This window comes from Pristiophorus japonicus, chromosome 12, assembly GCF_044704955.1.
Source record: "Pristiophorus japonicus isolate sPriJap1 chromosome 12, sPriJap1.hap1, whole genome shotgun sequence".
Classification (NCBI taxonomy): domain Eukaryota; kingdom Metazoa; phylum Chordata; class Chondrichthyes; family Pristiophoridae; genus Pristiophorus; species Pristiophorus japonicus.
The window spans coordinates 7666539-7694262 of NC_091988.1; the positions used below are offsets into that span (position 1 = coordinate 7666539).

The 27724-nt window shown below is 42.6% G+C and overlaps 1 protein-coding gene across 3 annotated transcripts in view; it reads left to right on the plus strand.

The window, feature by feature from the left end:
• The window catches only part of LOC139277132 (contactin-4-like), a 1961053-nt gene that overhangs the window by 1110151 nt on the left and 823178 nt on the right, over positions 1-27724 (plus strand). For all 3 annotated transcript variants that reach the window (XM_070895154.1, XM_070895156.1, XM_070895155.1), the window contains exons 9-11: positions 8447-8583; positions 9108-9237; positions 25789-25939. In XM_070895154.1, the coding sequence (XP_070751255.1) occupies positions 8447-8583; positions 9108-9237; positions 25789-25939 (418 nt within the window). The remainder of the gene's footprint in view (positions 1-8446; positions 8584-9107; positions 9238-25788; positions 25940-27724) is intronic.

The window sequence follows — 27724 nt, forward strand, 5'->3', positions numbered from 1 at the left end:
TGACTGACAGCAACTTTTGGATTTCCATGTGTATCTGCGCATGCGCTGATTCTAGAATTTGCTGTCAGTTTCAAAGGACTAATGACGACGAACGCTGACAGTTTCACTGACATTACCACGGCAAAGTCCAGGCCATAGAATGACATAGAAATTTACAGCACAGAAATAGACCATACTGCCCAACAGCTGTACGCTATTATTTATGCTTCACCTGAGCCTCCTCCTACCTTACCTAATCTGACCCTATTAACATATCCTTCGGTTCTTTTCTCCCTCATGTACTTATCTATCTTCCCCTTATATCATCATCATCATCATCATAGGCAGTCCCTCAAAACGAGGATAACTTGCTTCCATGCCCAAAAAGGATGAGTTCACAGGTGTTTCAATAAAGGACCTAATATTCCAGATACCGAACTATATTCTGAAGGGTGGAAGATGCCAATGCGTGGATTTTTTTTAACGTGGGGTGACCGTTGCACACCAGCCACCATATGGGCTTGGACAGAGCTAGGTCTTGGTCCAGTGGCAAGGGTTAACCAAGACGACTGGAGACCAGCTCTGCTGCACGGACCTAGTGCGCACACATATCGCACAGTGTGGGCTGGGCCCGTGCTGCCCCTGGGCCCCTGGCCCCGAACTCACGCCTCTCCTGGGCCCCGATCACATCCCTCCACAGTCTCTCGCCGCTCCTGCTGTACCTGCCCACGCTCCAATCACAGACCTGGACCTTGATGATGTCACTCTTCGCAGCCGTCACCCTCCTGCACCAGCTCGCACTGCTCCCTGGAGTGGCCTCCACACTGCTCCTGGGCTGCTCACCTCCGCTCCTTTCATGGCACAACCTGCCGCTGGTATTCTCACACAGGTCGGGGCCTCCCCTTATATGCATCAACGCTAATTGCCTCAACTAGTCCATGTGGTAGCAAGAACTACGTTCTCATCTGAGTAAGGATGCTCGGCCTGAATTCCTTATTGGATATATTAGTAGCTATCTTATATGTATGTCCCCTGGTTTTAGACACCCCCACAATTGGAACCATCTTCTCTACATCTACTCTTTCAATCCCCTTCAGAATTTAAAAAAAACTCTTATCAGGTCATCTCTCAGCCTTCTCTTTTCTCAAGAAAATAGCCCCGGCCTGTTCAGTCTTTTTGCAAACACGTACTCTGTCAGTTTTGGGATCATCCTTATCAATCTTTTTTTGCACTTTCACCAGCGCTTCTATACATTTTTTGCAATACAGAGACCAGAACTGTGCACAGTACTCGTGGACCAAGATTCGATATAAGTTTAACATAATTGTTCTGTTTTTGAATTCTATTCCTCTAGAAATGAACCCTAGTGCTTTGTTTTAACTTTTTATTGCTCTGTTAACCTGCTTTGCTGCTTTTAATGATTTGTGAATTTTTATCCCAGAACCTTTTGTGCCTCTACCCCATTTAGACTTTTATTTATCAAGATGTATGTAGCCTCCTTATTCCTCCCACCAAAATGCACCAGCTCATACTTGTCTATATTGAAATTAATTTGCCATTTACACACCCATTCTGAAAGTTTGCTAATGTTGTCTTGTATTGTCTTGTCTTGCTCAGTATAAACGATACCCTCATTTGGTGTCATCAGCAAATTTCCGATTCCCGAGTACAAATCCTTTATGGAAATGGTGAACTACAGTGGTCCCCACACTGGTCCCTGCGGAACACCACTTTCCACCTGCCACCCGTCTGAATAACTATCTTTAACCACTACTCTCTTTTTGTTTTTTATTTTGTAGCCAGTTTGCTGCATGTCCCCTGACTCTAAATGTGCCTTTGCCAAAATATTACAAACTTAAATTCAAAGTGATAAATGTAAACTCAGTCATAGCGTGACTCTAATAAATAAGTCTCATCTCACGGTGCTATCAGACAAATCCTCGCACGATAGTAACAGACAACCTACAAAAGGACATTAAAATGGCACTTGCCTATCGAGAGAAACACACGTGTGCTGACATTTTCAGAAAGTATCTGATGCCTCGGAAATCAAACTGGTCATAACAGAGCTAAATCCATCAAGTCATGAAAATCTAAACAAATGCATTTTGGTGCAATTTGGGTTTGTGATCTGATTCATTAATCTATCCTATATGAGACCCTGAAGTATATCTACAATTATGCATTGGACCGAGTTATCCTTAAATTACGCAGCACTAAGATATAGAATGTGGTTGTTTACTCGAGCAGTCACAGTCCTGCCTTTAGTATGTCAGCTGCTTACTACTAGCCACTCTTTGGGCTCAATTTTCCCCAATTATCTGCACCGTTTTTTTGGTGTGCACCGTTTTTTTGGGGGTAAATAAAAAGCTCCAAGTTTCCCCAATGTTTCTGCGCCAACGTAATTCACTTAGGTACGATTTTATTAGGCTACGATTTTTTTGCGTCATCAGGGACGTAACCTGATGTTTGTGCCAGTTTTTGACATTTAAGCAAGTTTGGCCAACTTACATTTTTTCTACGACGGCCTATGTGACCACACCCAAAAAAATCTTCTGGGCACATTACAAAATCGGTGCAGAAAGACGCCATTGTTTTTAGCCGAAGTTTTGGAGGGAGTGAAGAAGGCAGAGAATATGCATCATAAATCTTAATTTTCTGAAGGTTGAAAGGGAGAAGTTGGAAGTGTAATGCAATTCTTGAATTTTTTATTTTTTTTTCAAAGGACCACCCCACCACCTCTCCTCTCCTCACCGGGCTCGAGGGTCGGAGCGCCGGTCGGCAGAATCGCTCCCTTGCCCGGACACAGGACCATGGGGCACGGCTTCAAAAGAAGCTCGGGTGGCGGGGGGTGGGGGGAGGGGTGGGGGGTGTTGAAGCCGAGCCCTGAGCCCCTGTGTCCGGGCGAGGGAGTGATTCTGCAGGCTGATGCTCCGACCCTCGAGCCCGGTGAGGAGAGGAGAGGTGGTGGGCTGGTACTTTGAAAAAAAATTTAAAATTCAAAAAATTACATTAGACTTTGTTGCCCCAAATGTTTTCACTGAATGCCTAGCTTCCCGTTGTAAGCAAACCCATTGCGCATGCGCAGACCAGGATGTGGTCCAGTCTCGGGCATCCACCTTGGAGAGAGAGAGGGGAGGAGGTGTGAGTGCTTTGTCCTAGTGTTTTGAGGTTGTTGCAAAGCTACAATTTAATTATGGGGTAATACTGACAATGCCATACCTCCTGCAAGCATGATGGTGCTACGGAGGAGAAGATTGATTGGACAGCATCACCTGAGGAACCTCAGAGTACGTAGGGTGATGGGCAGGAGGCCTTACCCACATCAGGTATATCGAGACAGGCGTTCATACCCACACCTGAGTGATGCAGACTGTGTGAGAAGGCCGTGTTTCCGCAAAGAAGTTATAACTGAGATCTGTGAGTTAATAAAGGCAGACCTGCAACCTAGAAGCATCAGGAGGACTGCTTTGTCAGTTGAAGTAAAGGTTGCAATTGCACTTTCATTCTATGCATCTGGATCATTCTAGGCCACAACTGGGGATGTGTACGGCATTTCTCAACATGCAACGCCTATCTGCATTCGACAGGTGACTGCTGCACTATATGCCCGGAGGCATGACTACATAAAGTTGCCCAAGACCGCCCAGGCAACTCGTGACAGGGCTGTGGGCTTCTCCAGGATTGCTGGCTTCCCCAAGGTACACCCATGATGCTTTCATCCTACGCGAGAGCGCCATATCTGCCATGTTTCAGCAGCAGCCAGAAGGGCCGAGCTGGCTGCTGGGGGGGCAAAGGATACGGCTTCGCCACCTGGTTCATGATACCCCTACGCCTAACCTGGATGGAAGCTGAGCAGGAATACAACATGTCGCACATTGCAATGCGCAGCATAATAGAGAGGATCGTTGATATCTTGAAGCAGCGTTTCCGATGCCTATACCATTCCGGATGCTATTTGCAATACGCCCGAGATTGTCGGTCAGTTCACTGTTGTGTGCTGCATACTGAACAACCTAGCCATCATGAGGCAACAGTAGCTGGTAGTAAAAGACCCACCTGAGGTGAGAGTGGCTGATGATGAGGAGGAAGACGAGGAGGACGACAAGGAAGCCATGCAACGACCTGAACCCGGAGCACGACGGCGGAGGAGGGCGGGCCGTCGAGCCCCTTTAACAATTGCTCGAGCCTTGTGCCAGCAGCTCATCCGTGAACACTTTACTGTTTGAGGGCTCAGCGACAACTATTCCACATGGACCATGTTTACTGTTTGCAGCTGTTCGGTAATGTTGTGTTAATAATGGAACAAATAATGTAAATGATTCAGTTATAATTTAAAATATATATTTTATTCAAAATGTTAACACTTGTTTGTACTTAACTTAACTTTAATAAAAATATTCTTGTGTCAAACTTTAAACTATTCAGTTAAAATCACTTACAAATTTTTAAACTTGTAAATTTACATCATAACAAAAAACTTTTAATTTGAGAATAGTTACAACAATAACAGCAACAATAACAACAGCAGCCGCAGCAGAGAAAGGCTGCACCCATCTCTCCTCTACCTCATTCTAAGACCGCCCGCTGCACTTGGGCTTGTTGACTCCACCCCTTCCCGCAGGCAGTGGTGCAGTGTTTCTCGGGTTGGTACCAAGCTTATTCTTTCAAGCATCTCGTGTAATGCACAATTCTTGATGGGGGGCGTGGGCAGGCGGTAATGTGGAGGGGCCAGGCTTGGACCTCTTCAGAGGCTGGTCTGGGGATTGGAGTGGGAGTGGCAGTTAATTCTGTCAATGGCCGCAGGGTCTGGGCGTGTTCCAGAGTGCAGCAGCTCCTTCTGACATTCCCCCCCTCATGTGCCCCGACAGTGTCTCAACTACCTCCAACATTCCCTCCCTCATGTTCTACGGACAGTGTTCCCATTTCTCGTGAGAGTGTTGTTACTTCTCCCGGCAGTCCCGATACCTCATCACCCAGCCCACTGATAGTGTCCAGGAGTGATCGGGTCAGGTCAATGCTCTCCATCATGTGAACCACATCTGTGAGATCCTGCACCTCAGGAGAGTGCTGTCGAGTTCTCCTTCCCCATCTCACCCTGAGTGTGACTCACTGCATCCCACTGGGACCTGCAGCTTTAGTGGGAAACCATGGAGTAACTCAACACTCGCACCACTAAGGAAAGGGACTGGCACCTCAATGGGCAGCACCAGCACCTCCTCCAGAGTGAGTGCAACAGTGGGGGCTTCATCCTCCCCCTCCCACTCCCCCTCCCCCTTCCCCCCATGCTCTTGGTCTCGAAGGTGGAATTGGAAGATGTTCTCCTCTCCAGGCTCGTCCGTGTCTGAATCTTGTTCTGCATCGGCCTCGTCAGGGTTGGCCTCAAGTTCTGCAAAATATAACAGAACAGACAAATGGTTAGCAGCAGAGGAGGGGGCAGGGTGGGTGGTATGAGTAGGCTCACACAGCACAGGCAGCAGGCTGATTTGAAGGACCACGATGAATGATAGCACATTGCATCAACCGAAGCGTAGCTGACGGAGATATCCCCATGAACCGAAGCCTGGCTAGCCCACGCAGTACTTAACATTTAGCAAAGCCAGACTGTGGAATTTGCAGGACTTACCCTCTCCCTCGAGTGTGGGCCCAGCTTGTGCAGTGGTGGTTACTTTTCTCCAGGCAGGACCCATCAAATCAGCGACCCTCTCTTCCAAGGGTGTCAGTGGGTGAAGATTTGCCGGGCCTCCTCCTGTTCGAGTTCTTTCCCTTTTGTTGTGTGCCACCTTCCTCTGCAAAGATGAAAATACAACATTTTAGAGAGGGTGTCTTTCTGCTGGGTGGGACATATACAGATGGTCACATTTACAATTGCAATTCCAGTGAAGAAATGAAAATATTACTTACACTAACTACTTGACCAAGGTCCTGCCACTTCTTTTTGCTCTGGCCCCCAGACCTCGGGGTGCTCACCATTGCACAGTAATCTTCTGCAAGTTGGTTCCAGCGTTTCTTCATTTCTTGAGGTGAAACTTTTATTTGACCTCTACTAGTGTCCAGTTCGTGCCATCTGCTCTCAATCACAGTAACCAGGGCCCCACTTCATCCTCTGAGAAATTCTTGATCCTTGCATATTGCAGCATTGATTTTTTGCACTCAGAATAAAAGTTCTCACACACAACTGGCTTCTTTAAAAATGGCCGAATGCAGACCAGGAGGTGTACTGGGCATGCGCGCCCATACCAGTCACGGAGAAACATCATTTTTTTTTGCGCATACACAGAAGGTGGGGCCTCCTTTTTTTGGCCCAGACCTTGGGCTCCACTCCCCCGAAGCTGAAGGATGGGCTGCGTGGCACCAATTTCAAAAATTACAACGGGGAAACTTCCATTTTTTTTTGGTAGTAGTCAGGCTCCAAAGAAACGGGCGTAACTCTTCAAATACGCCAAAAAATGGCATTGGGGAAAATTGAGCCCTTTGTGACAGCATTTAACATGGCCAATCCTTCACAGAAAGATGCTGAAAATGACATGAATTTAAACAATATGAATGAGTACATTTTGTTGCTGCTTTGTTATTGCTTGTAATATGTTTCTGACTGTCAATCATTCTTCTTCTCATTTTAAAATTCATTTAACATACAAATAACAAGATCTATTTTGTCTGTTGGCTCTACTGACAAATTGAACATTACATATTCATAAGACCATAAGAAATAGGAACAGTAGACCATATGGCCCCTCGAGTCTGCTCCGCCATTTAATAAGATCATGGCTGATCTGTTTATTATGGACTCAGCTCCATTTCCCTACCCACTCCCCATAACCCCTTATTCCCTTATTGATTAAGAAACTGTCTATTTCTGTCTTAAATTTATTCAATGTCCCAGCTTCCACAGCTCTCTGAGGCAGCAAATTCCACAGATTTACAACCCTCTGAGAGAAGAAATTTCTCCTCATCTCAGTTTTAAATGGGCGGCCCCTTATTCTAAGATCATGCCCTCTAGTTCTAGTCTCCCCCATCAGTGGAAACATCCATCCTCTCTGCATACACCTTGTCAAACCCCCTCATAATCTTATACGTTTTGACAAGATCACCTCTCATTCTTCTGAATTCCAATGAGTAGAGTCCCAACCAACTCAACCTTTCTTCATAAGTCAAACCCCTCATCCCTGGAATCAACCTAGTGAACTTTCTCTGAACTGCCTCCAAAGCAAGTGTATCCTTTCGTATATATAGAAAACAAAACTGCACGCAGTATTCCAGGTCTGGCCTCACCAATACCTTATATCGCTGTTGCAAGACTTCCCTGCTTTTATACTCTATCCCGTTTGCAATAAAGGCCAAGATACCATTGGCCTTCCTGATCACATGCTGTACCTGCATACTATCCTTTTGTGTTTCATGCACAAGTACCCCCAGGTCCCGCTGTACTGCGGCACTTTGCAATCTTTCTCCATTTTAATAATATCTTGCTCTTTAATTTTTTCTGCCAAAGTGCATGACCTCACACTTTCCAACATTATACTCCATCTGCCAAATTTTTGCCCACTCACTTAGCCTGTCTATGTCCTTTTGCAGATTTTTTGTGTCCTCCTTACACATTGCTTTTCCTCCCATCTTTGTATCGTCAGCAAACTTGGCTACGTTACACTCAGTCCCTTCTTCCAAGTTGTTAATATAGACTGTAAATAGTTGGGGTCCCAGCACTGATCCCTGTGGCACCCCAGAGAATGAACTATTTATCCCGACTCTCTGTTTTCTGTTAGTTAGCCAATCCTCTATCCATGCTAATATATTACCCCCAACCCCGTGAACTTTTATCTTGTGCAGTAATCTTTTATGTGGCACCTCGTCAAATGCCTTCTGGAAATCCAAATACACCACATCCACTGGTTCCCCTTTATCCACCCTGTTCATTACATCCTCAAAGAACTCCAGCAAATTTGTCGCTCTGTAAGCTACATTAATAGGGACTTTAATAGGAGTGCACATCAGTGGAGCAACAGCATTCGAACTAAATAATGCCCCAATTCGTACGTGAAAATAATCTATCTCTGCTGGCTGCAGGTTAAATGGTCATAGAGTAATAATTTACTGCGCATTGAAATTTAATGAAGTGTCATAACTTTCTCAGTTCATAGTTCAATGGTAGTGGGTGCTAACAATCTGTAATAGATTTTTGCAGGCTGCATTTTCTCTTTCAATTAAATCGCATATTTCTGAGCATCACATCACAAACATTGATTTGGAACACTGGCAGTTAGCTGTTAAAAATAAATGTCACGGCTGGGGTTTTATGTAATACATTTTTTGGAATTCTGACAGGATATTGCCTGAGGCAGGGAAAAATGCAAATGAATTAAAAATATATTTGTGACAAATTCCAATTTATAAGCTGTGTTTATTGCTGTAGATTTTCTGCTTGGAAGACTTCACATTTTAAACTTTTCGTCCCTTTTGCACACAGCACGGCCGAACTGGATCCGAAACATAACTGATGCTTACGTGCCCATTGAAGAAAGTCTGCAGTGGGTCTGTAAGGCAAGTGGAGAGCCAAAACCTGCCCACAGATGGCTGAAAAATGGTGAACCCCTTATAATAGAGGTAGGATATTCTAAGAAGTCATCTCAGTATTACTGCCATAAAGTAATTTAGAATGAACATACAGAAGCTGATAAATGTTAATCTGTTCATCTGATCCATGGTAATGTTTCCTGATAGATACAAGCCTCGAGCAGACGGTGTCTGTGTTTAAATTACATCCATTGCAGCAAGAAATGAAGTTGGGAATAGTAAAGTTATTAGCATGCATGTTCTTTTCTAATATTAAGCTGAACTCATCAAATGTAGCATTACAATTACTGAAATGTCAGAATGAAGTATTACTGGTTTTTAATCAGTAGAATTACTAAAGGTCATCACTATACTACATGATAGACATAAGTAACCATACGGGAAATTTTGACTTAAATGACTGGGAACAATTGGAGCAGTTTACGTGGAAAATAATCAAACAAAATAAAAGATGTTCTCATTAAAATTGTACTTTTACTAAGACAGTAAGTAAAACCATAAATGGACATTAATATTCATTGAAATAAGAAGCCTCATTGTTTTCTCATTTACAGGAAAGAATTCAAGTAGAAAAAGGAGCACTTACTATCCGTGCTGTTAACTTGTCAGATTCTGGCATGTATCAGTGCCTGGCTGAAAACAAACATGGATTAATTTATGTCAGTGCTGAGCTTCGAGTTATAGGTAAGAATAATTTCATTCACTGATAAATGCACTTACGCTGTCACAGATACACTTTAACAATGCTTGTGTCAATGTTTGAGGTATTCCATGGCTGATACGGATATAATTCATAAAAGTTGTATCTATGTTACCAAATTGAAACTCTTATCTTCCCAATAATATCTTAAAATAATTTCCCCTCCTCTTTATATTGTTATCTTTGCTTCCTAAAGAGTTCCACACTGTGCTCCTTCAACCAGAAGGACAGATCAATGGTTGCAGATTGGTTATTGTTATCCTCATCATCATAGGCAGTCCCTCGGAATCGAGGAAGACTTGCTTCCACTCTTAAAATGAGTCCTTAGGTGGCTGAACAGTCCAATATGAGAGCCACAGTCCCTGCCTCAGGTGGGACAGATAGTCGTTGTGGTAGGATCTTGCAGAGACATCGTTGGTGGTATTTCTCCAGCGACTTTGTAATCCATTTTTGGCAGTAGGGTAGAATGGCGTCACCACATCATTGCATTCTCCTACCACTAGGAGCAGGCTTGCTGTAAATAATAACGTTTCCCTCACTTGAGTGAGGTGGACTTGATCTACTTGACTGTTTGAAACTCTTTTAGAATCTCAAATACCCAACAGACAGGTGCTTTCTTGCATCTCTTAAAACATTAGAATTGATGTACTGAGCAAAGAATATATTGATGAAGCTGTGTGAGCAATTGATCTGATGTTTAGTTTATAAATTGCAATGCTAAGTTAGAAATACAATGAAGAAAAAGATCAATTTCAAGCCAATTTTCCACACCATTCACCAATGTTACATAGATTCACAAAAGCACAACTTATAGCTTCTTGTTGCAAGTGAAAAATATGACACGGTGACGGTTTTAAAAGAAGCTTTAAGGTCAGAGTTATTTTTGTCTAATTGGTTTCTTGAGAAATGGAGGGATGTGCAGTATGATGGTTACAGCAGAGGTTGAACTGGGATCACTTCAGTGGACAGATAAAAGACATGGCATTTAAGGGTGGATCTGGCCAAGTATACAGCTGCAATTAAGATCTTTTTTGTGACTTTGTTGCAGAAAGGTAGTTGTATATAAAATTTAGAAAACAAACAAAATAACAATAAAATTTCTTTTGATCTCTTATTGAGCAATTATTTTTTCTCTTGCACTGGGTGCCAACACACATCTAATAGACATATAGTCAAGGCATTAACATAACATGAATTATCACTGCAAAGAAATTTTAAATATGTCCAGCAATTCCTGTCTTTGCAGTAATTATGTAGACTTCCAAATTCTCTTCTGTAATTTTACATAAGCTTCATATTTTGATTGTTCTTAATCCAATTATTATTGGAAGGTTTTGAGATGCTATCACCTTCAGGGAATACAACTTATCTATCAGTGGAGAATTTGAAATCAAATTTCATAAACAATATTTGTGTTGTTTGCATTGCTGATATTTTTGCAGTATAAAAAGAATTTAGATGACAAATCAAAGTTAACTTTATTCACTCTGCCACAGTTAAACTGGATGTTCTGGCAGGATTGTTATTTTAATTAATAAATTAGGAAGGAGGTTTTCTCATTGGAATGCAAAAGTTACTTGTTCTCATGTAATACAGGCTCTTGGACAGACAGCATGGCAGCTCATAGAAAAGGTATTAGGAGGTACTTTAATGACTTTGGACAGAAGAAGAAAACAAGGTTGGATTTCTTTTCAACCATGGTGATGTTGTGCATTCTGTAAATCATCATCGTAGGCAGTCCCTCGAGGTGAGGATGACTTGCTTTCACACCAAAAAGGGATGAGTTCACAGATGTTTCAATGAAGGACCTAATATTCCAGGTCCCGAAATGCATCCTGAAGGGTGGAAGATGCCTGTGCGTGGATTTTTTTTAACGTGGGGTGACCGTTGCACACCAACCACCACACGGGCTTGACAGAGCGAGGTCTTGGTCCAGTGGCAAGGGTTAACCAAGACAACTGGAGACCAGGGTAGGTCATGTCAATGAACCAAACTACACTTTTTGAAGAAGCGCCTGAAGAGAAGAGAATGTCTCTTGGAAGGTTTTGAGATGTTATCACCTTCAGGGAATACAACTTATCTATCAGTAGAGAATTTGAAATCAAGTTTCATAAACAATATTTGTGTTGTTTGCATTGCTGATATTTTTGCAGTATAAAAAGAATTTAGATGACAAATCAAAGTTAACTTTATTCACTCTGCCATTGTTAAACTGGATGTTCTGGCAGGATTGTTATTTTAATTAATAAATTAGGAAGGAGGTTTTCTCATTGGAATGCAAAAGTTACGATATGGACTTCCAGAAGAGGCTCAACATAAGAGACTGTTAACTACAATTAAAGCTCATGGAATTCATGGAAAGGTATTACCCTGATTACGAGATTGGTTCGGTGGTACAAGACGGAGAGTAGAGAAAATGGATATGTGCTCGAATTGGAAGGAAGTGACTAGTGGTATCAATAACAAAAACAACTTGTATTTATATAGCACCTTTAATGTAGTAAAGTGTCCTAAGGCGCTTTACAGGAGTATTATGAGACAAAAGATTTCACACTGAGCCATGTAAGGAGAAATTAGGGCAGGTGGCCAAAGGTTTGCTCAAAGAGGTCGATTTTAAGGAGTGACTTGAAGGAGGAAAGAGAGGTAGAGAGGTGGAGAGGTTTAGGGAGGGAGTTCCAGAGCTTGGGGCCGAGGCAGCAGAAGGCACGGCCACCGATGGTTGAGCGATTACAATCAGTGATGCTCAAGAGGGAATAATTAGAGGAGCACAGACATCTCTGGGGGTTGTGGGGCTGAAGGAGATTACAGAGATAGGGAGGGGCAAGGCCATGGAGGGATTTGAAAATAAGGATAGAATTTTGAAGTCAAGGCGTTGCTTAACCGGGAGGCGATGTAGGTCAGCGAGCACAGCGAGATCGCCTCAAGTTTACGTAGAAAGATGGAGTCAGGGGCTAAGGAATGGAGTTTGTGGCGGGGACCGAAAAAAATGGCTTCAGTCTTCCCAATGTTCAATTGGGGAAAATTTCTGCACATCCAGAACTGCATGTCAGACAAGCAGTCTGACAATTTAGAGACCGTAGAGGGGTTGACAGAAGTGGTAGTGAGGGAGAGTTGAGTATCATCAGTGTACATATTGAAACTGGCGCTATGTTTTCAGATGATGTCGCCAAGGGGCAACATGTAGATGAGAAATAGGAGGGGCTAAGGACAGATCCTTGTGGGACACGAGAAGTAACCATGCGGGGGTGGGAAGAGAAGTCATTGCAAGTGATTCTCTGGCAACAATTAGATAGCTAAGAATGGAACCAGGCGAGTGCAGTCCCACGTAGCTGGACAATGGTGGAGAGGCGTTGGGGGAGGATAAAGTGTTCAATTGTGTCAATAGCTGTAAACAAGTCAAGAAGGATGAGGAGGGATAGTTAGCCTTTGTCACAGTCACAAAGAATGTCATTTGTGACTTTGATGCGAGCCGTTTCGGTACTGTGGCAGGCGCGAAAATCGGATTGGAGTGATTCAAACATGGAGTTGCGGGAAAGACGGACACAGATTTGGGAGTCGACAACACATTCAAGGACTTTGGAGAGGAAAGGGAGTTTGGAAATGGGGCGTTAGTTTGCAAGAACGGAGGGATCGAAGGTTGGTTTTTTTGAGGAGAGCATATTTGAGGTCGAACTATCGTGCTTTTACATGGTAACATGTCACAAAGTGCCTCACAGGAACTTTACAAAGATAATTTTACAGTGAGCCACATAAGGAGATATTAGGGCAGATGACCATAAGCTTTGTCAAAGAAATAGGTTTTAAGGCATGTCTTAAAAGGGGAAAGAGAGGTAGAGAGGAGGAGAAGTTTAGGGAGAGAATCCCAGAGCTTAGGGCCTTGGCAGCTAAAGGCACGGCCACCAATGCTGGCGTGATTAAAATCAGGGGTGCTCAAGAGGCCAGATTTAAAGGAGCACAGATATCTTGGGGGGCGGGGGTGGGGGAGGTTGTGGGGCTTGAGAAGGTTATTGAAATAGGGAGGGGCGAGGCCAAGGAGGGATTTGAAAACAAGGATAAGAATTTTTTAATTGAATCGTTGCTGAACCAGGAGCCAAAGTAGGTCAACGAGCACAGGGGTGATGGGTGAACAGGACATGGTGAGAGTGATGACATGGACAACAGAGCTTTGGATGACCTGAAGTATATGTAGGTTAGAATGTGGTAGGCCAGCCAGGAGTGCTTTGGAATAGTCGAATATAGAGGTCTAGACGTAACAAAGGCATGAATGAGGTTTTCAGCAGCAGATGAGCTGAGGCAGGGGCGGAGTCGGATGATAATACAGAGGTGGAAATAGGCGGTCTCAGTTATGGTATGGATATGTGGTCGGAAACTCAATCCGGTTCAAATATGACCTCAATGTTGTGAACAATCTGGTTCAGCCTCAGACAGAAGCGAGGGAGAGTGGTGGAGTTGGTGACTATGGAACGGTGTTTGTGGCGGGAGCGAAGACAAAGGGGCAGAATTTGCGGTTGGTCTAACAGCATACTCTGAGTGCGCTGCCATACTGCCTTTGAAATTGGCCGCAAGTTCAAGATCAAGCACATGCACTAAATCCCGAACTTGCGATCTGCCAAGTTCTGACCTGACAGATCATCCTCTGTGACCTTGAAATCCTTATTTCCGGCACAGAGTTGAGCTAATTGCCAATTACGTGGGAACATTTTACAGCTGATGCAAACAGACACAGGAGCCTGTTTGCACCGCGCAAGGAGAAGGTGGATATGCAGCAGCTGGAAATATACACCTGTCATAATTAAAATCTTCAAAATAAATATCTATATCCAATTAATTATATAGACAATAAGAAGATAAGAACATAAGAAATAGGAGCAGGAGTAGGCCATACGGCCTCTCACGCCTGCTCCACCATTCAATACGATCATGGCTGATCCGATCATGGATTCAGTTCCACTTCCCCGCCCGCTCCCCATAACCCCTTATCCCCTTATCGATTAAGAAACCATCTATTTCTGTCTTAAATTTATTCAACATCCTAGCTTCCACAGCTCTCTGAGGCAGCGAATTCGACAGATTCACAACCCTGAGAGAGAAGGAATTTCTCCTCATCGCTGTTTTAAATGGGCGGCCCCTTATTCAAAGATCGTGCCTCTAGTTCTAGTCTCCCCCATCAGTGGAAACATCCTCTCTGCATCCACCCTGTCAAGCCCACTCATAATCTTGTAAGTCTCGATAAGATCACCTCTCATTCTTCTGAATTCCAATGAGTAGAGGCCCAACCTACTCAACCTTTCCTCATAAGTCAACCCCATCATCCCTGGAATCAATCTAGTGAACCTTCTCTGAACTGCCTCCAAAGCAAGTATATCCTTTCGTAAATATGGATACTAAAACTGCACGCAGTATTCCAGGTGTGGCTTCACCAATACCTTATATAGCTGTAGCAAGACTTCCCTGCTTTTATATTCCATCCCCTTTGCAATAAAGACCAAGATACCATTGGCCTTCCTAATCACTTGCTGTACCTGCATACTGTCCTTTTGTGTTTCATGCACAAGTACCCCCAGGTCCCGCTGTACTGCAGCACTTTGCAATCTTTCTCAGTTTAAATAATAACTATTATATATGTATACTATCGATATACTCGCTGTGTAGTCACTGTATAGTTGCATAAGATGGACTTGTTTACCGAAGGTACCATCAACAAGGTTCACACTGTATACACTATGCTGGCACCACCAGAGGGTGCAACTGGTGGAGGCCCAGGGGTCACCTGTACACCACAGGTACCCAGGTATAAAAGGGAGTCCACCATATGGTATCCTCACTCTGGAGTTATATTAAATGGACTAAGATCACTACAATTCAAGTGCAATACTTTGCCTCTTGGAGTCATTATCAGAGCATCCGAAGACATAACAATAACTTGATGGATGAAACAATGAATGAAAAAAATATACCAAGAATGAGAGACTGATTTGTTAATATAACTGGGGTAAGTGAAACTAAAAAATCATGAATGGGCATGGGAGATCTCTGGTTCCTGATTGGTGCAGCGCCCAATGTGATCCCAGGTACGTTTACGCACAGGGTGCGTCCCTGGGCTCCCTGGGTCACTGCGCTGCACTCAATTCCACAGCAAGACAACGCAGGTTTTCACAGGGGGCCTCGGACCAGCTAAGTGCAGATTTCTTTTGGAGGTCGGATGCCAATCGCCATTTCAGTGCCAATGGCTTCGGTCTTCTCAATATTTAATTGGAGAAAATTTACGTTCATCCAGAACTGGATGTCTGACAAGCAGTCTGACAACTTAGAGACTGTGGAGGGGTCGAGAAAAGTGGTGGTGAGGTAGAGCTGGGTGTCATCAATGTACTTGTGGAAACTGACACCGTGTTTTCGGATGATATCGCCGAGGGGCAGCATTTAGATGAGAAATAGGACGGAGGGGCCAAGGATAGATCATTGGGGGATACCAGAGGTAATGATGTGGGGGCAGGAAGAGAAGCCATTGCAGGTGATTCTCTGGCTAGTTAAGAATGGAACCAGGCGAGTGCAGTCCCACCCAGCTGGACGACGGTGGAGAGGCGTTGGAGGAGGATGGAGTGGTCAACTGTGTCAAAGGCTGCAGACAAGTCAAGAAGGACGAGGAGGGATAGTTTACCTTTGTCACAGTCACAAAGGATGTGATTTGTGAGTTTGATGAAAGCTGTTTCGGTCCTGGATGCAGGAGGGGAAACCTGATTGAAGGGATTCAAACATGTAGCAGTTGGGGGAAAGATGGGCACAGATTTGGGAGGCAACAACACAGTCAAAGACTTTGGAGAGGAAAGGGAGGCTGGAGATGGGGCAGTAGTTTGCAAGGACGGAGAGGTCAAGGGTTGTTTTTTTGAGGAGGGGGGTGATGACGGCAGATTTGGGGGAGAGAGGGACAGTACCGGAGGAGAGAGAACTGTTAACAATGTCAGCTAACATGGGAACCAGAAAAGGAAGTTGGATCATCAGCAGTTTGATGGGAATAGGGTCAAGAGAGCATGAACTGGGTCTCATGGACAGGATCAGCTCAGAAAGATCATAAGGGGAGATTGGAGAGAAGCTGGAGAAAAATGCGAGGTCAGGGCCAAGACTGGGGGGATCCCCAGAGGAAGTTTGACCCGGTGGGCTAGGGGAAGGAAGGGAAGAGGCAGAGGCGGCTGAACGGATGGTCTCAATCTTAGAGACAAAGAAGTCCATGAGCTCCTCACACATTGTCGGAGGTGAGGGTGGAGACTGTGGAGAGATGTTTAAAAATACTGGTAGCAGTGGAGAATAGAAGCCGGTGTTTATCTTTACATTCCAGAATGATTCTGGAATAGTGAGTGATTTTAGCAGTCGAGAGTAGGGCCCGATAGTGCTTTATGTGGCCCAGCCAGATCTAGCAGTGAATGACTAAACCAGTTATCCACCATATCTGTTCAAGTCTGCGTCCTTTGTATTTAAGGGAGCAAAGATCGGGGTTGTAGCAGGGGGAACGGCCAGGGTGAGAGAGTAATTGTTTTAGCAGGGACAAGGGCATCAAAGGTGGTGGTGAGGGTGTGGCTGAGCAGATCGGTGACTGCAGAAATGCCCTGGTGAATGGAGGGCCAAAGACTGGACAGTGGGGTGTTGATCAGTGCAGTTGTAAGAGAAGATTCTGCTGATAGAGTTAGATGAGGAAGGATGGGAGGAGGCTCGAGTTGGACCAAATAAACACCGGTTGGACCAAATAGCATGTTTCTGCGTTGTATATTCTATGCAATTGTATGTCACTGTCATGATTTGTGATAATGGACTACTAAATCTCTTTGGACTGCCACTGTTCCTAGCTTGTTACCATTTAAATACTACTCGGGTCTATCCTTTCTTGGGTCCAAAATAAATTAACTCACACTTACCTGAGTTGAAATCCATCTGCCACTGTTTTGCCCACTCATTTAATCTATGAATGTCTGTTTGTCATTTTATGCTCCGTCTGCACAATTTATGATACCACCAATCTTTGTGTAATTGTCAAATTTAGATATATGGCTTTCTATTGTGTTATTTAAGGAATTAATAAATGTAGTGAATAGTTGAGGCCCCATCACAAACCTTGCCCAAGCCCTGAACTTGCATCTTTCTCCAGTTGCTCTCCTATCTCACCTCATGCCCTCTTCGAGTTCACCTTGTCCATGAGACCCACTTCCTGCTTCCTTGACTATATTCTCCCTAAACTGCTGACCACCCAACTTCCTTTCTTGGCTCCCTAGAACACCGATTACAACAGTGACTACACTCCAAAAGCACTTCATTGGCTGTAAAGCGCTTTGAGACGTCCGGTGGTCATGAAAGGCACTATTTTAATCCAGGTCTTTTTTCTTTCCCATTTTAGCTGATATTGTTAACGGGTTCTCTCTCCTCAGGTACTGTCCCCATCTCCTTCAAATCAGCCTTCATCACCCGTCTCCTCAAAAAATCAACCATGATCCCTCAATCCTTGCAAACTACTGCCCCATCTCCAACCTCCCTTTCCTGGAACTCCAAATTTGAATCCCTCCAATCCAGTTTCTGAACCTGCCCCAGTACTGAAGTGGCTCGGTGTCAATTTTTTAATCTCATAATACTCCTGTGAAGCACCATGGGATATTTCACTATGTTAAAGGTGCTATATAAATGCAAGTTGTTGCTGCTCTATTCCCTTCTCCCTCAAATAGTTATCTAGCCTCCACTGAAACGCATCGATACAATTCACCTCAACCACTCCCTGTGGCAGCAAGTTCCACAATCTCTCTGCCCTTTGGGTAAAGAAGTTGCTTCTAAATTCCCTATTTGATTTCTGGGTGACTATCTTATATCGAAGGCCTCTAGATTTGCTCTTCCCCACAAGTGGAAACATTCTCTCTGTATCCACTCAATCAAAACCTTTCATAATTTTAAAGACCTCTATTAGGTCACCCCTCAGCCTTGTCTTTTCAAGAGAAAAGAGACCCAGCCTGTTCATCCTTTCCCGATAGGTATAACTTCGCACCCTCCCCAGTGCCTCCAAGTATGGGCTCACCAAGATTTGATACAAGTTTAGCATAACTCCTCTACTTTTCAATTCTATCCCTCTAGAAGTAAAGCTCACTGCTTGGTTTGTTTCAATACCTCACACTTATCTGTGTTGAAATTCATTTGCCAATTATATGCCCATTTAGCAAGTTTATTAATGTCTTCTTGTAATTTGTTGCAGTCCTCCTCAGTATTGACTATTTGTTGTCATCTGCAAATTTAGAAATTGTGTTTTTGATTCCAAAGTCTAAATTGTTAATATAAATGGTGAACAGCAGTGGTCCCAGCACTGATCCTTGTGGAACACCACCACCCACCTTCTGCCCCTGTGAATAGCTACCCTTTACCCCTACTCCCTGCTTTCTGTCTCGAAGCCAGCGAGCGATCCATTCTGCTACTTGTTCCATGACTCTGCATTCTCTGACATTATTCATGAATCTATTATTGAAGGCCTTTTGGACATCTATATAATCTATGCAATCTATATAAATTACATCTACTGCATTACCCTTGTCTACTTACTCTGTTACCTCTTCAAATAATTCAGCGAGGTTGGCTAAGCAAGCCTTGCTTGACTATTCATTATTATATTTTTGGTTTCTAGATGTTTTTCTATTTCCTCCTTTAGTCGGGATTCCATTATTTTTCCTTCAATAATAGATAATGGATTAGGGGTAAAGGGCAGCTATTCACAGGGGCAGAAGGTGGGTCGTGGTGTTCCACAAGGATCAGTGCTGGGACCACTGCTGTTCATCATTTATATTAACAATTTAGACTTTGGAATCAAAAACACAATTTCTAAATTTGCAGATGACAACAAATAGTCAATACTGAGGAGGACTGCAACAAATTACAAGAAGACATTAATAAACTTGCTAAATGGGCATATAATTGGCAAATGAATTTCAACACAGATAAGTGTGAGGTATTGAAACAAACCAAGCAGTGAGCTTTACTGGTCCATTGCTCCTGGACATGTTCTATCCCACTTCTTAAGTATCAGTATTACATTAACTAACCACCAGTTCTTCTAACAAATTATTAAATATGTGTAATAGTACCTCTGCTATTTTTCCCTAGATTGTTTTAAATGCTCAAATATAATCCGCCCAGACCAGGGGATTTATTCTCTTTGATTTTGTGTTTGATTAATTTGTTGAATATTCCTCCTTTTTATTTTAAATGCACGATTATCATTTCTAATCTCATCTTCTGAAGTCAGGTCTACCAGATCTGTTTCCCTGAAGCAAAGTAATTATTTAATATTTCTGCCATTTCTCTATCGCTGACTGTGATTTTATCCTTAGTGGCCCGATTCCCAATTTGACTTTTAAAAAAAAATTTATGTGCTGGTAGAATATTTTACGGTTTTGTTTTATGCTCTTTGATAATTAAATCTTAATAGTTCTTCTTTGCCATCCTAATTTTTTTTTTTAACTTCTCTCCTAATCTCATCATATTCTCCCTTGTCATGCTCTCCCCTGCTGTCCATGTACTTCGTGTATGCCTCTTTCTTTGCCCTCAATCTTTTCCTTATATCTTTAGTCATCCATGGTGTCTCATTAATGTTTAGTTTGTTATGTTTTTTTAGTGGAATATATTTTTCCTGGATTCTGTTAAACACCATTTTAAATGTTTCCCATTACAGTTCTGCATCATTGTTTGCCAATTTTGTCTATTTTATTTTTCTAAATTCTATTCTCAGCTGCTCAAAATTGGCTTTCCTCCAGTCTGTTGCCCTAGTCTCCGTCATACTTACGTCCTTCTCAATTATTATCTTAAATATTATGATATTATGGTCACTGTTGCCTAGATGTTCCCCTACTTTTACTTCACTTATCTGCCAGATCCAGTAGTGAATCCTCCCTTTTTAGGCTTCTTACATACTGGTTAGAAAAGAGTCCTATACATGTTGTAGGAACTCAATTTCCTTATTCCCTTTACCTACCACTTCTGGCCAATTACTTTCAGGGTAGTTGAAATCCTCCATGGCTATTATTCTATGTTTTTTACTCTAATTTATCCTAATTTATTTGCATATTTCTTCCTCCACCTCCTTTCCACTCTTAGGTGGTCTGTAGACTACCACTATGAGTAAGATTGATCCTGTATTATCTTTTATTTCTATCTATGTGTAATCTATATCGTAAAATTGTGGTATTCAGGTACATAAAATATTCAAAAACGCTACTGGAATGTTAGCCTTTATAACTAGAGGGCTAGAATATAAAGGAGAGGAAGCTTTGCTGCAGCTACAGCTAGACAAAGCCCTGGTTAGACCACATCTGGAATATTGTGTACAGTTCTGGGCATCATCATCATAGGCAGTCCCTCGGAATCGAGGAAGACTTGCTTCCACTCTTAAAATGAGTCCTTAGGTGGCTGAACAGTCCAATACGAGAACCACAGTCCCTGTCACAGGTGGGACAGATAGTCGTTGAGGGAAAGGGTGGGTGGGACCGGGTTTGCCGCACGCTCTTTCCGCCTCCTGCGCTTGATTTCTGCATGCTCTCGGCGACGAGACTCGAGGTGCTGGACAGTTCTGGGCACCGCAACTTGGAAAGCATTTGCCTTGGAAGGAGTGCAATGCAGATTCACCAGAATGTTACCCGGGCTGAAAGGGTTAGATTACATACACCATGCATGTATTCCCTGGAAAATAGAAGGTTAAGGGATGATTTGATTGAGGTTTTTAGGATTTTGAAAGTAATTGATCGGGTCGAGAGAATTTTTTTCCGAATGGAGAATCTAGGACAAGGCCATTCTGGAGAGAAGTTTGGAAAAACTTCTTCATGTAGAGGATGATAGAAGTGAGGAACACTCTCCCACAAAAACGCTAGATGCTAGTTCAATTCATCATTTTAAATCTGAGATTGATAATTTTTGCTAAACAAAGGTATAAAAGGATAAGGAGCCAAGGTGGGTGGGTGGAGTTAAGATACAGATCGGCCATGATCTCATTGAATGACGGAACAGGCTCGAGGGGCTGAATGGCCTACTCCTGTTCCTTTGTTCCTGTTATGAGAATCGACCTATCCTGTTGTTTTCTCAACAACAACAAAATGGCCAAGGATAAGGAAGTCATATTTTGATCCTGCACACTTTCACATCTGGTCATTTGCTATGTATCATAAACCATCTCCATATTTGTTCCTTTTTGAAAATCCAGGTGGTTGATATTACACCGTCTGATATGCATGAACTTATTCCAAATGAATATAGTCAATGGCATCCAAAACCTTGGGGAAGCCTGCACTGGTATAGAATTACTGTCATCTCTCTAACTGATCATCCACAATTCTGTGGAAACGGATGAACCTCAACCTGTATATCGGTCACTTTCTGAGTGTAAGCAAACATTGTTGTTTAACTAAAGGCCAAATAATCTACTTCCCCCACAGTCAGATGATTGTAATGTTCCAGTACTGAAGTAGTCCAGGGTTTCTCAGACTTTCACAGTCATAGGCAGAACAGTTCTAGTCACAACAGTCACCATAGTATCATCTGCAACCACTTTACTGACTTCAGTAATGTATATCTATCGACCCTCGAGATCCATCGACACCACCCCATCATCGGGCTTTCATATGACATTCTAGCTGTCTAGAACCTCGCCATCAGATATGGTCTTCTTCTGAGAGTTCTTTATTTATATGTCTTAAAATCACATTCCTCCTTGGAAAGGAGGATGCTAGCCATGTGGCACTAAATCCACTGTTGTGTTTTTGCTACATTTCAAGAGGTATCATGCAAATCTACAGAAACTGAAATATGGGTACGTTTAATTAGATTGCGCACAAGTTAATAATGGCTCTAATTGACGTTAATAAAACCATTTCGGAAACCCATTGCCAACGTTTAATTCTATGTTGGAAATTAGCAACCTTTGTCAATACCAGAAGAATGCTTTTTTCTGAGTGTCAACAGCAACAATTTTGGCTCAATTTTCCCCAAAGCATTTTTTTGGCATACTTGAAGAGTTACGCCCGATTTTTTGGGGGCCTAAGTAGACCAAAAAAAAAGATTCTAAGTTTCCCCGTTGGATTTCTTCATTTTGGCGCAGCCTAAACGGCCCTTTAGTTTTGTGGGTGGAGCCTTGCTCTGTACCAAAAAGATCGGGCTGCCATGGTAACCAGGGACACAATGCGAGCGGAAGCATACAGCCAGCTCCCAACACATTAAAATAATTGAAAAACACCTATGTGGCAACTTACCTCCAATTCTCTCTCTCTCTCTCTCTCTCTGTGTGAACGAACCGGGGACTGAGAATGGGACTGGACCAGGAGAATGGGGACCGAGAATTGGATTGGCTGAAAAAAAAACTGACCTAAAAAAATCGTAACTAACTGAGATACGCCGGTGCAAATTGATCGGGGAAACTGTGGTTTTTCAACTTCAGCCAAAAAGAACAGCCTGCTCCAAAAAAATGGCGCAAATCACTGGGGAAGGTTGGGCCCAATATGACTCCAGAAAGCTATCGAACCCATTTTTATTAATAAACACAAAGCAATGTTATTAAAGATTCCATATGGTATTCGAGAACAATTAAGGGGGAGATTTTCAATTGCTGGCCATCCATTTTTCGCCTGAAAATCGGACAGCCGGCAGTTGAAAATTGAGCTAGAGGCCATTTCTTCCACTTCTTGGACAACCAAGCAAAGTATGCCTAATGCAAGTTTCAGGCAGGTCTATAAATAGGCACATCTCAAGATGGCCCGAAAAGGCTGCTTACATATGCAAATCAGGGTCCTACGCTGGTTGTAGGATCACTTTTGTAATTTCTGGTTAAGAATGGGGAGGGTGTGCACACCATGCCCTCCTTCCAGTTGTGTCAGGCAGTAAGTGGCCTAATCAGTGGTCCTTGGAGAGACCGCCGGTGGCTCGCCCAGAAATGGGCTTGAATTATTTTTGGAGGGGGTAGATTTTTCTAAGGCCAGGAGGAGCAGGAATGTTCTCCTGGCCCCACAAAGATATCACAGTCCACAATCAGTCACTGGGTAGGGTCCCCCTCTCCTGATGCATCTCCTCCCCCCTGACCTTTACTACTGGATCAGCTCGCCCATGGAGGAAGATAGAAATCGCCTTCAGCATCTTAAAGGTGCTCATAAATATTAATGTGTGGCTTACAATTCAGCGATAACAATTCTCAAAGTTTTTCACTGGATAGGTGCACCCTATCTTAGTGCATGTATATAATCCCAAGCAGACAAAAGATTGTGTTAAGAATAATAAATCTAGATACTCTTTCCCCAAAAGACACAGAATCTTCCTGTTGACTTTATTAAAAAATAAGACTGAAATGATAGGCAGCTGCTGTGAAGAATGTTTGCTGATAGATTTCTGTGGTTATAAAGGCCACTACGGAGCCGAGCTTAAACACTATTATGATGGACACCTTGTTTTGTAGGATTTCAAGTGTAAGATCATGGTCTTCTCACAGTACAGCGGCATCTTAATGAAGACTACATTGGCAATGTTATATGGCATCCATACTAAATAGTACCTACTATATGGACCAAAATACTGCATTCCACTGAACAAACTGCTTGGAGGCGGTTCATAATTAGTAACTTCCTATTAATCATGACAATGTCTAGAATAGGTACCTAAGATTCAATATAATTAATATTCTTTATTTATGAATACACAGTGATAGTCAGTGGAGAAAGTGAGTGTGGCCCAGACACTTGACATATGAAAAACATCTTAGTACCTAAAAAAAGACCCTGTGTACCATATTACCTGACAAATGAGTACACAGGAGACGAAGAAAGTGATGGCGCGCTGTGAAAAGCTTGTTGATCAGACAAGTAAAATCAGAGATTGTATTGTGTGGTGAAATGATTGTGGTGCAAGCCTGTAGTGAGAGCTCTTACTGTTCTGATAGAAGCTGAATATTTTTCAGAACTGTGTGCATGTACGTCTTGAGAAATGGAACACTGAGAGCGACAGTAGCCAGAACAACTTATTTATCCACATTTGTATGTTGCTATTAGTTTGGTTCGGGACTCGTTCAGGATCTGTCACTCAATTTCAGAGGGTCAGTTTCAGCGAACAATTACACCGCAAGGCTAGAATCGGAACAGAAGAGGAGGAAGAAGTGGGCAGGGGCAAAGGATGGTAGAATAAGAGGAGGAAATATTCAAAGAGAGATGTGGAAGGTCAGAGGAGATGGGGAGGAGGACGGGGATGGAGGAGTTGGGAGGATGAAGGAGAGGGGGGACAGAGGAGAGGATGGGAACAGGAGTGTGAAAAGTTTGTAAAAGGTTGGGTAAGCCAAGAAAGTCCCTTATGGAGAGACAAAGGGGTTTCAGACCAGAAAAGACTATCAGTTGGTGGGGGTGGGGGAGGAATTACATTTTTAGTCTTCATTTTAAGGATTTTGGTGCATTGCCTCAGAACGGGTACATCCTCCAAACACTGTTACTCGCAGTTGAAGAACTATTCCATTCACTTCTAACTTCAGTATCCTAAAAGATGATGTTTTTGAACCACAGGGAACAAATATGATGTAAAGTTGCAGCAATTTTACCTGAATAATGTTGGTCACAGTACTTTTCAATAATACTTCAACAGTATGCCCAGTGAGAGCAGGTAATTTCAGTGCTGTCGCTATGGCCCAGAAATTGCTGGAAAAATAATGGTGAGTTCATGAAGCCCACCATTATTAGTGCATTGGAAAACACCAACTTGTGGTGAAGAAGAATACGCCATGAGTTCTGATTTACCACAAATTGCTGGATGATTTGCAATCCGCCGTTAGCCTCGCAAAACCCAAAAACTTACCATCTTGTCGTGAGCCTCCATATTGTGTGTCATGAAATGGCTGGATTTGTGCCGTTAATACAAATTAATCTCGCCACAGCCATTTAGGGCTGGTAATTCATGTCAGACGGACTCTGTTCATGACGTAATTTATGGTCCTGACATGACACTCAAACTTGGAGGCCCAGAAAGGGAGCAATGAAACGATGGGAGTTTCACTCCTGCAGGTAGTAAATTGTTCCAAGAGTTAAAAAAACATTTTTTTCTAACTTTTCCTTTGTCTTCGTTTCTGCAATTCACAGCGCTCGCCATGAGATGTGCCACGCCAACAATATCTGGGCCTATGAATTTGATTTGGTAAACTACTAAGAAACTATTGGATTTTTGTGGAGAACCTTAAGCCATATCAGTGTGGTTCAGTTTTCAGTTCTTCATGATCTCAAGGGTGGAATGTTCTTTTAGTCTTTGAGGGTTTAGAGATTCAAAATTCACTTTGTACCCTGGGGTTTCCTTTATTTGCAACTTTATGAACACGATAAGCAATTAATAAACTTTTATTTGGAACAGTTGTGTTAAACTTAAGGCCCAAAAAACGAGACTTTGGGTAACGCATTCGTGTTTATCCCGAAGAATCAGCCAAGGTAAATTTATGCTGTGACCATTTGAATTGTGTATTGCAGGGGTATTTATTTTTTTCTGCTACATAATTGTTTTCCCTTTCTTTCCAGCATCAGCGCCTGATTTTTCAATGAACCACTTGAAGAAATTAATATCTGTTAGTATGGGCGGTGAGGTTATCATTGAATGTAAACCAAAAGCTTCCCCAAGAGCAACCTTCTCTTGGATGAAGGGAAATGAGATTCTGCAAGGAAATGAAAGGTAATTTATTGAATGAAATTTGTCCTTTGATCCTATTAGCTGCTTGAATTGTGAAATTCCTCAAGGCAATGCAAAGGATGCTCGGTGGGCTGATGGCAGGGCCTTTACATTGTTATTTTACTCTTTCAGGATAATTCTCCAGCAATAAGGTCTATAGCACAAAACTTGAATCTGCAAGGATAGTACTGCTGACCAATCCTCTGATAAAGAAATTAGCATATATATGTAAACCTTGCCACTACTTCACCGCCTTGTACAAACAAAGTTCTGTTTCATACCAATGGATGTCATTAGATATTAATATCTACATTATGAAATAAAACTGATGAGCTTACAGCAGAAAAAAATCATCTTCCCCATGCATTTATTGATTCTCTCGCATGATATTATGGAGCACATAATTGTGCAAAGTATTTCTTTGTGTTTTTGGAGCATTAACTTGCAGAATATGAATGACGTGTTCAGAAGAATAGATAAACGTTTAATGTTTTATTTCACTGGGATTTTACACGCAGTTAGTGCCAGTACTGCATTCAGTCGGACTAGCTTTTCTGATCTATTTCCCTACTGACGCCATTACATTTTGGCAGGGTGTCCCCTGCGATATACGAGATAGAAGCAAGCCCGGCTGATAATAAAACAGTGAGCTGGTGATTGATTTGAGCTGTCATAAAACCACATACTGTGGCTGTGACATTGCTTTTAGGCTGAATGCAGATGATCAAGTATACTTTACTTGGTAATTAAAGAGCAAGTGAGGATTAGGGAGTGAGAAATGCAGAAAAGGTAGCACTGTCGCTTAAGAGTAATTAATTTAGGTGGACAGAAGTTAAATAGAAAAGGGGAAGGGGTGTGCTAGCTTATCCTATTTATTACATGTTTTTGTTTCACTGTGGTGGCTGTTTCATTTGCTGCTTCCTGATCTCAGTTGTATTCAATTTTTGTACCATTTGCAAAATCAGCAATTGCTGGGAATGGAAAAATCATATCACATGAGTCGAGATAAACAGGTCCATCAGTCGTACACCATAAAATAAGCAATCTTTTGCTTCAGCACATTATTTAGTATTATTTATGTCACTTATGTTACATAAATTACCAATGTAATGGTTATGGGCAATTAAAATCATTCTTCCACAGTGAAATAAACATAATTCATGTCCCCACCAAAAATAAAGAGCTCCATTCCAGAAGCTGAACATGAATAATAAATGAGATTGCTGCAAAATATTATTTGTCTTCATCAGATTTGGCCGGTGACCAGGTAGCTCAGCTGGTGAAAGACTTGAACTGACCAGAATGTTGTGAGTTCTATTCCTAAGGCTGCTTATCAGTCAAGCTCACTTGCCTTTGGTGGGTGAATTACATCTCTTCCTGGCTGCACCTGTAGATGGAGCATCAAATGGAACAAAATTTGTGACATCTCTGGGGGAAATGAAATTGATACATTTCAACTCGCCCCACTCAAAATCTCCCCCGTGGGGCAGAGCACCATAGAAGTCAATATACCAAACTGTCCCTTAACACAAGAAAGACTTGCATTTATATCATGCCTTTCATGACTTCAGTACGTTCCAAAGCACTTTACAGCCAATTAAATTATTATTTGAAGTGGAGTCACTGTTGTAATGTGGGAAACGCAGCAACCGATTTGCGCACAGCAAGATCCCACACACAGCAAAGTGATAATGACCAGATAATCTGTTTTTTTTTTGTTGTGTTGATTGAGGGATAAATATTGGGCAGGACATCTTGCTTGAAGGAAGAAATAAGATAGGAAAAAGT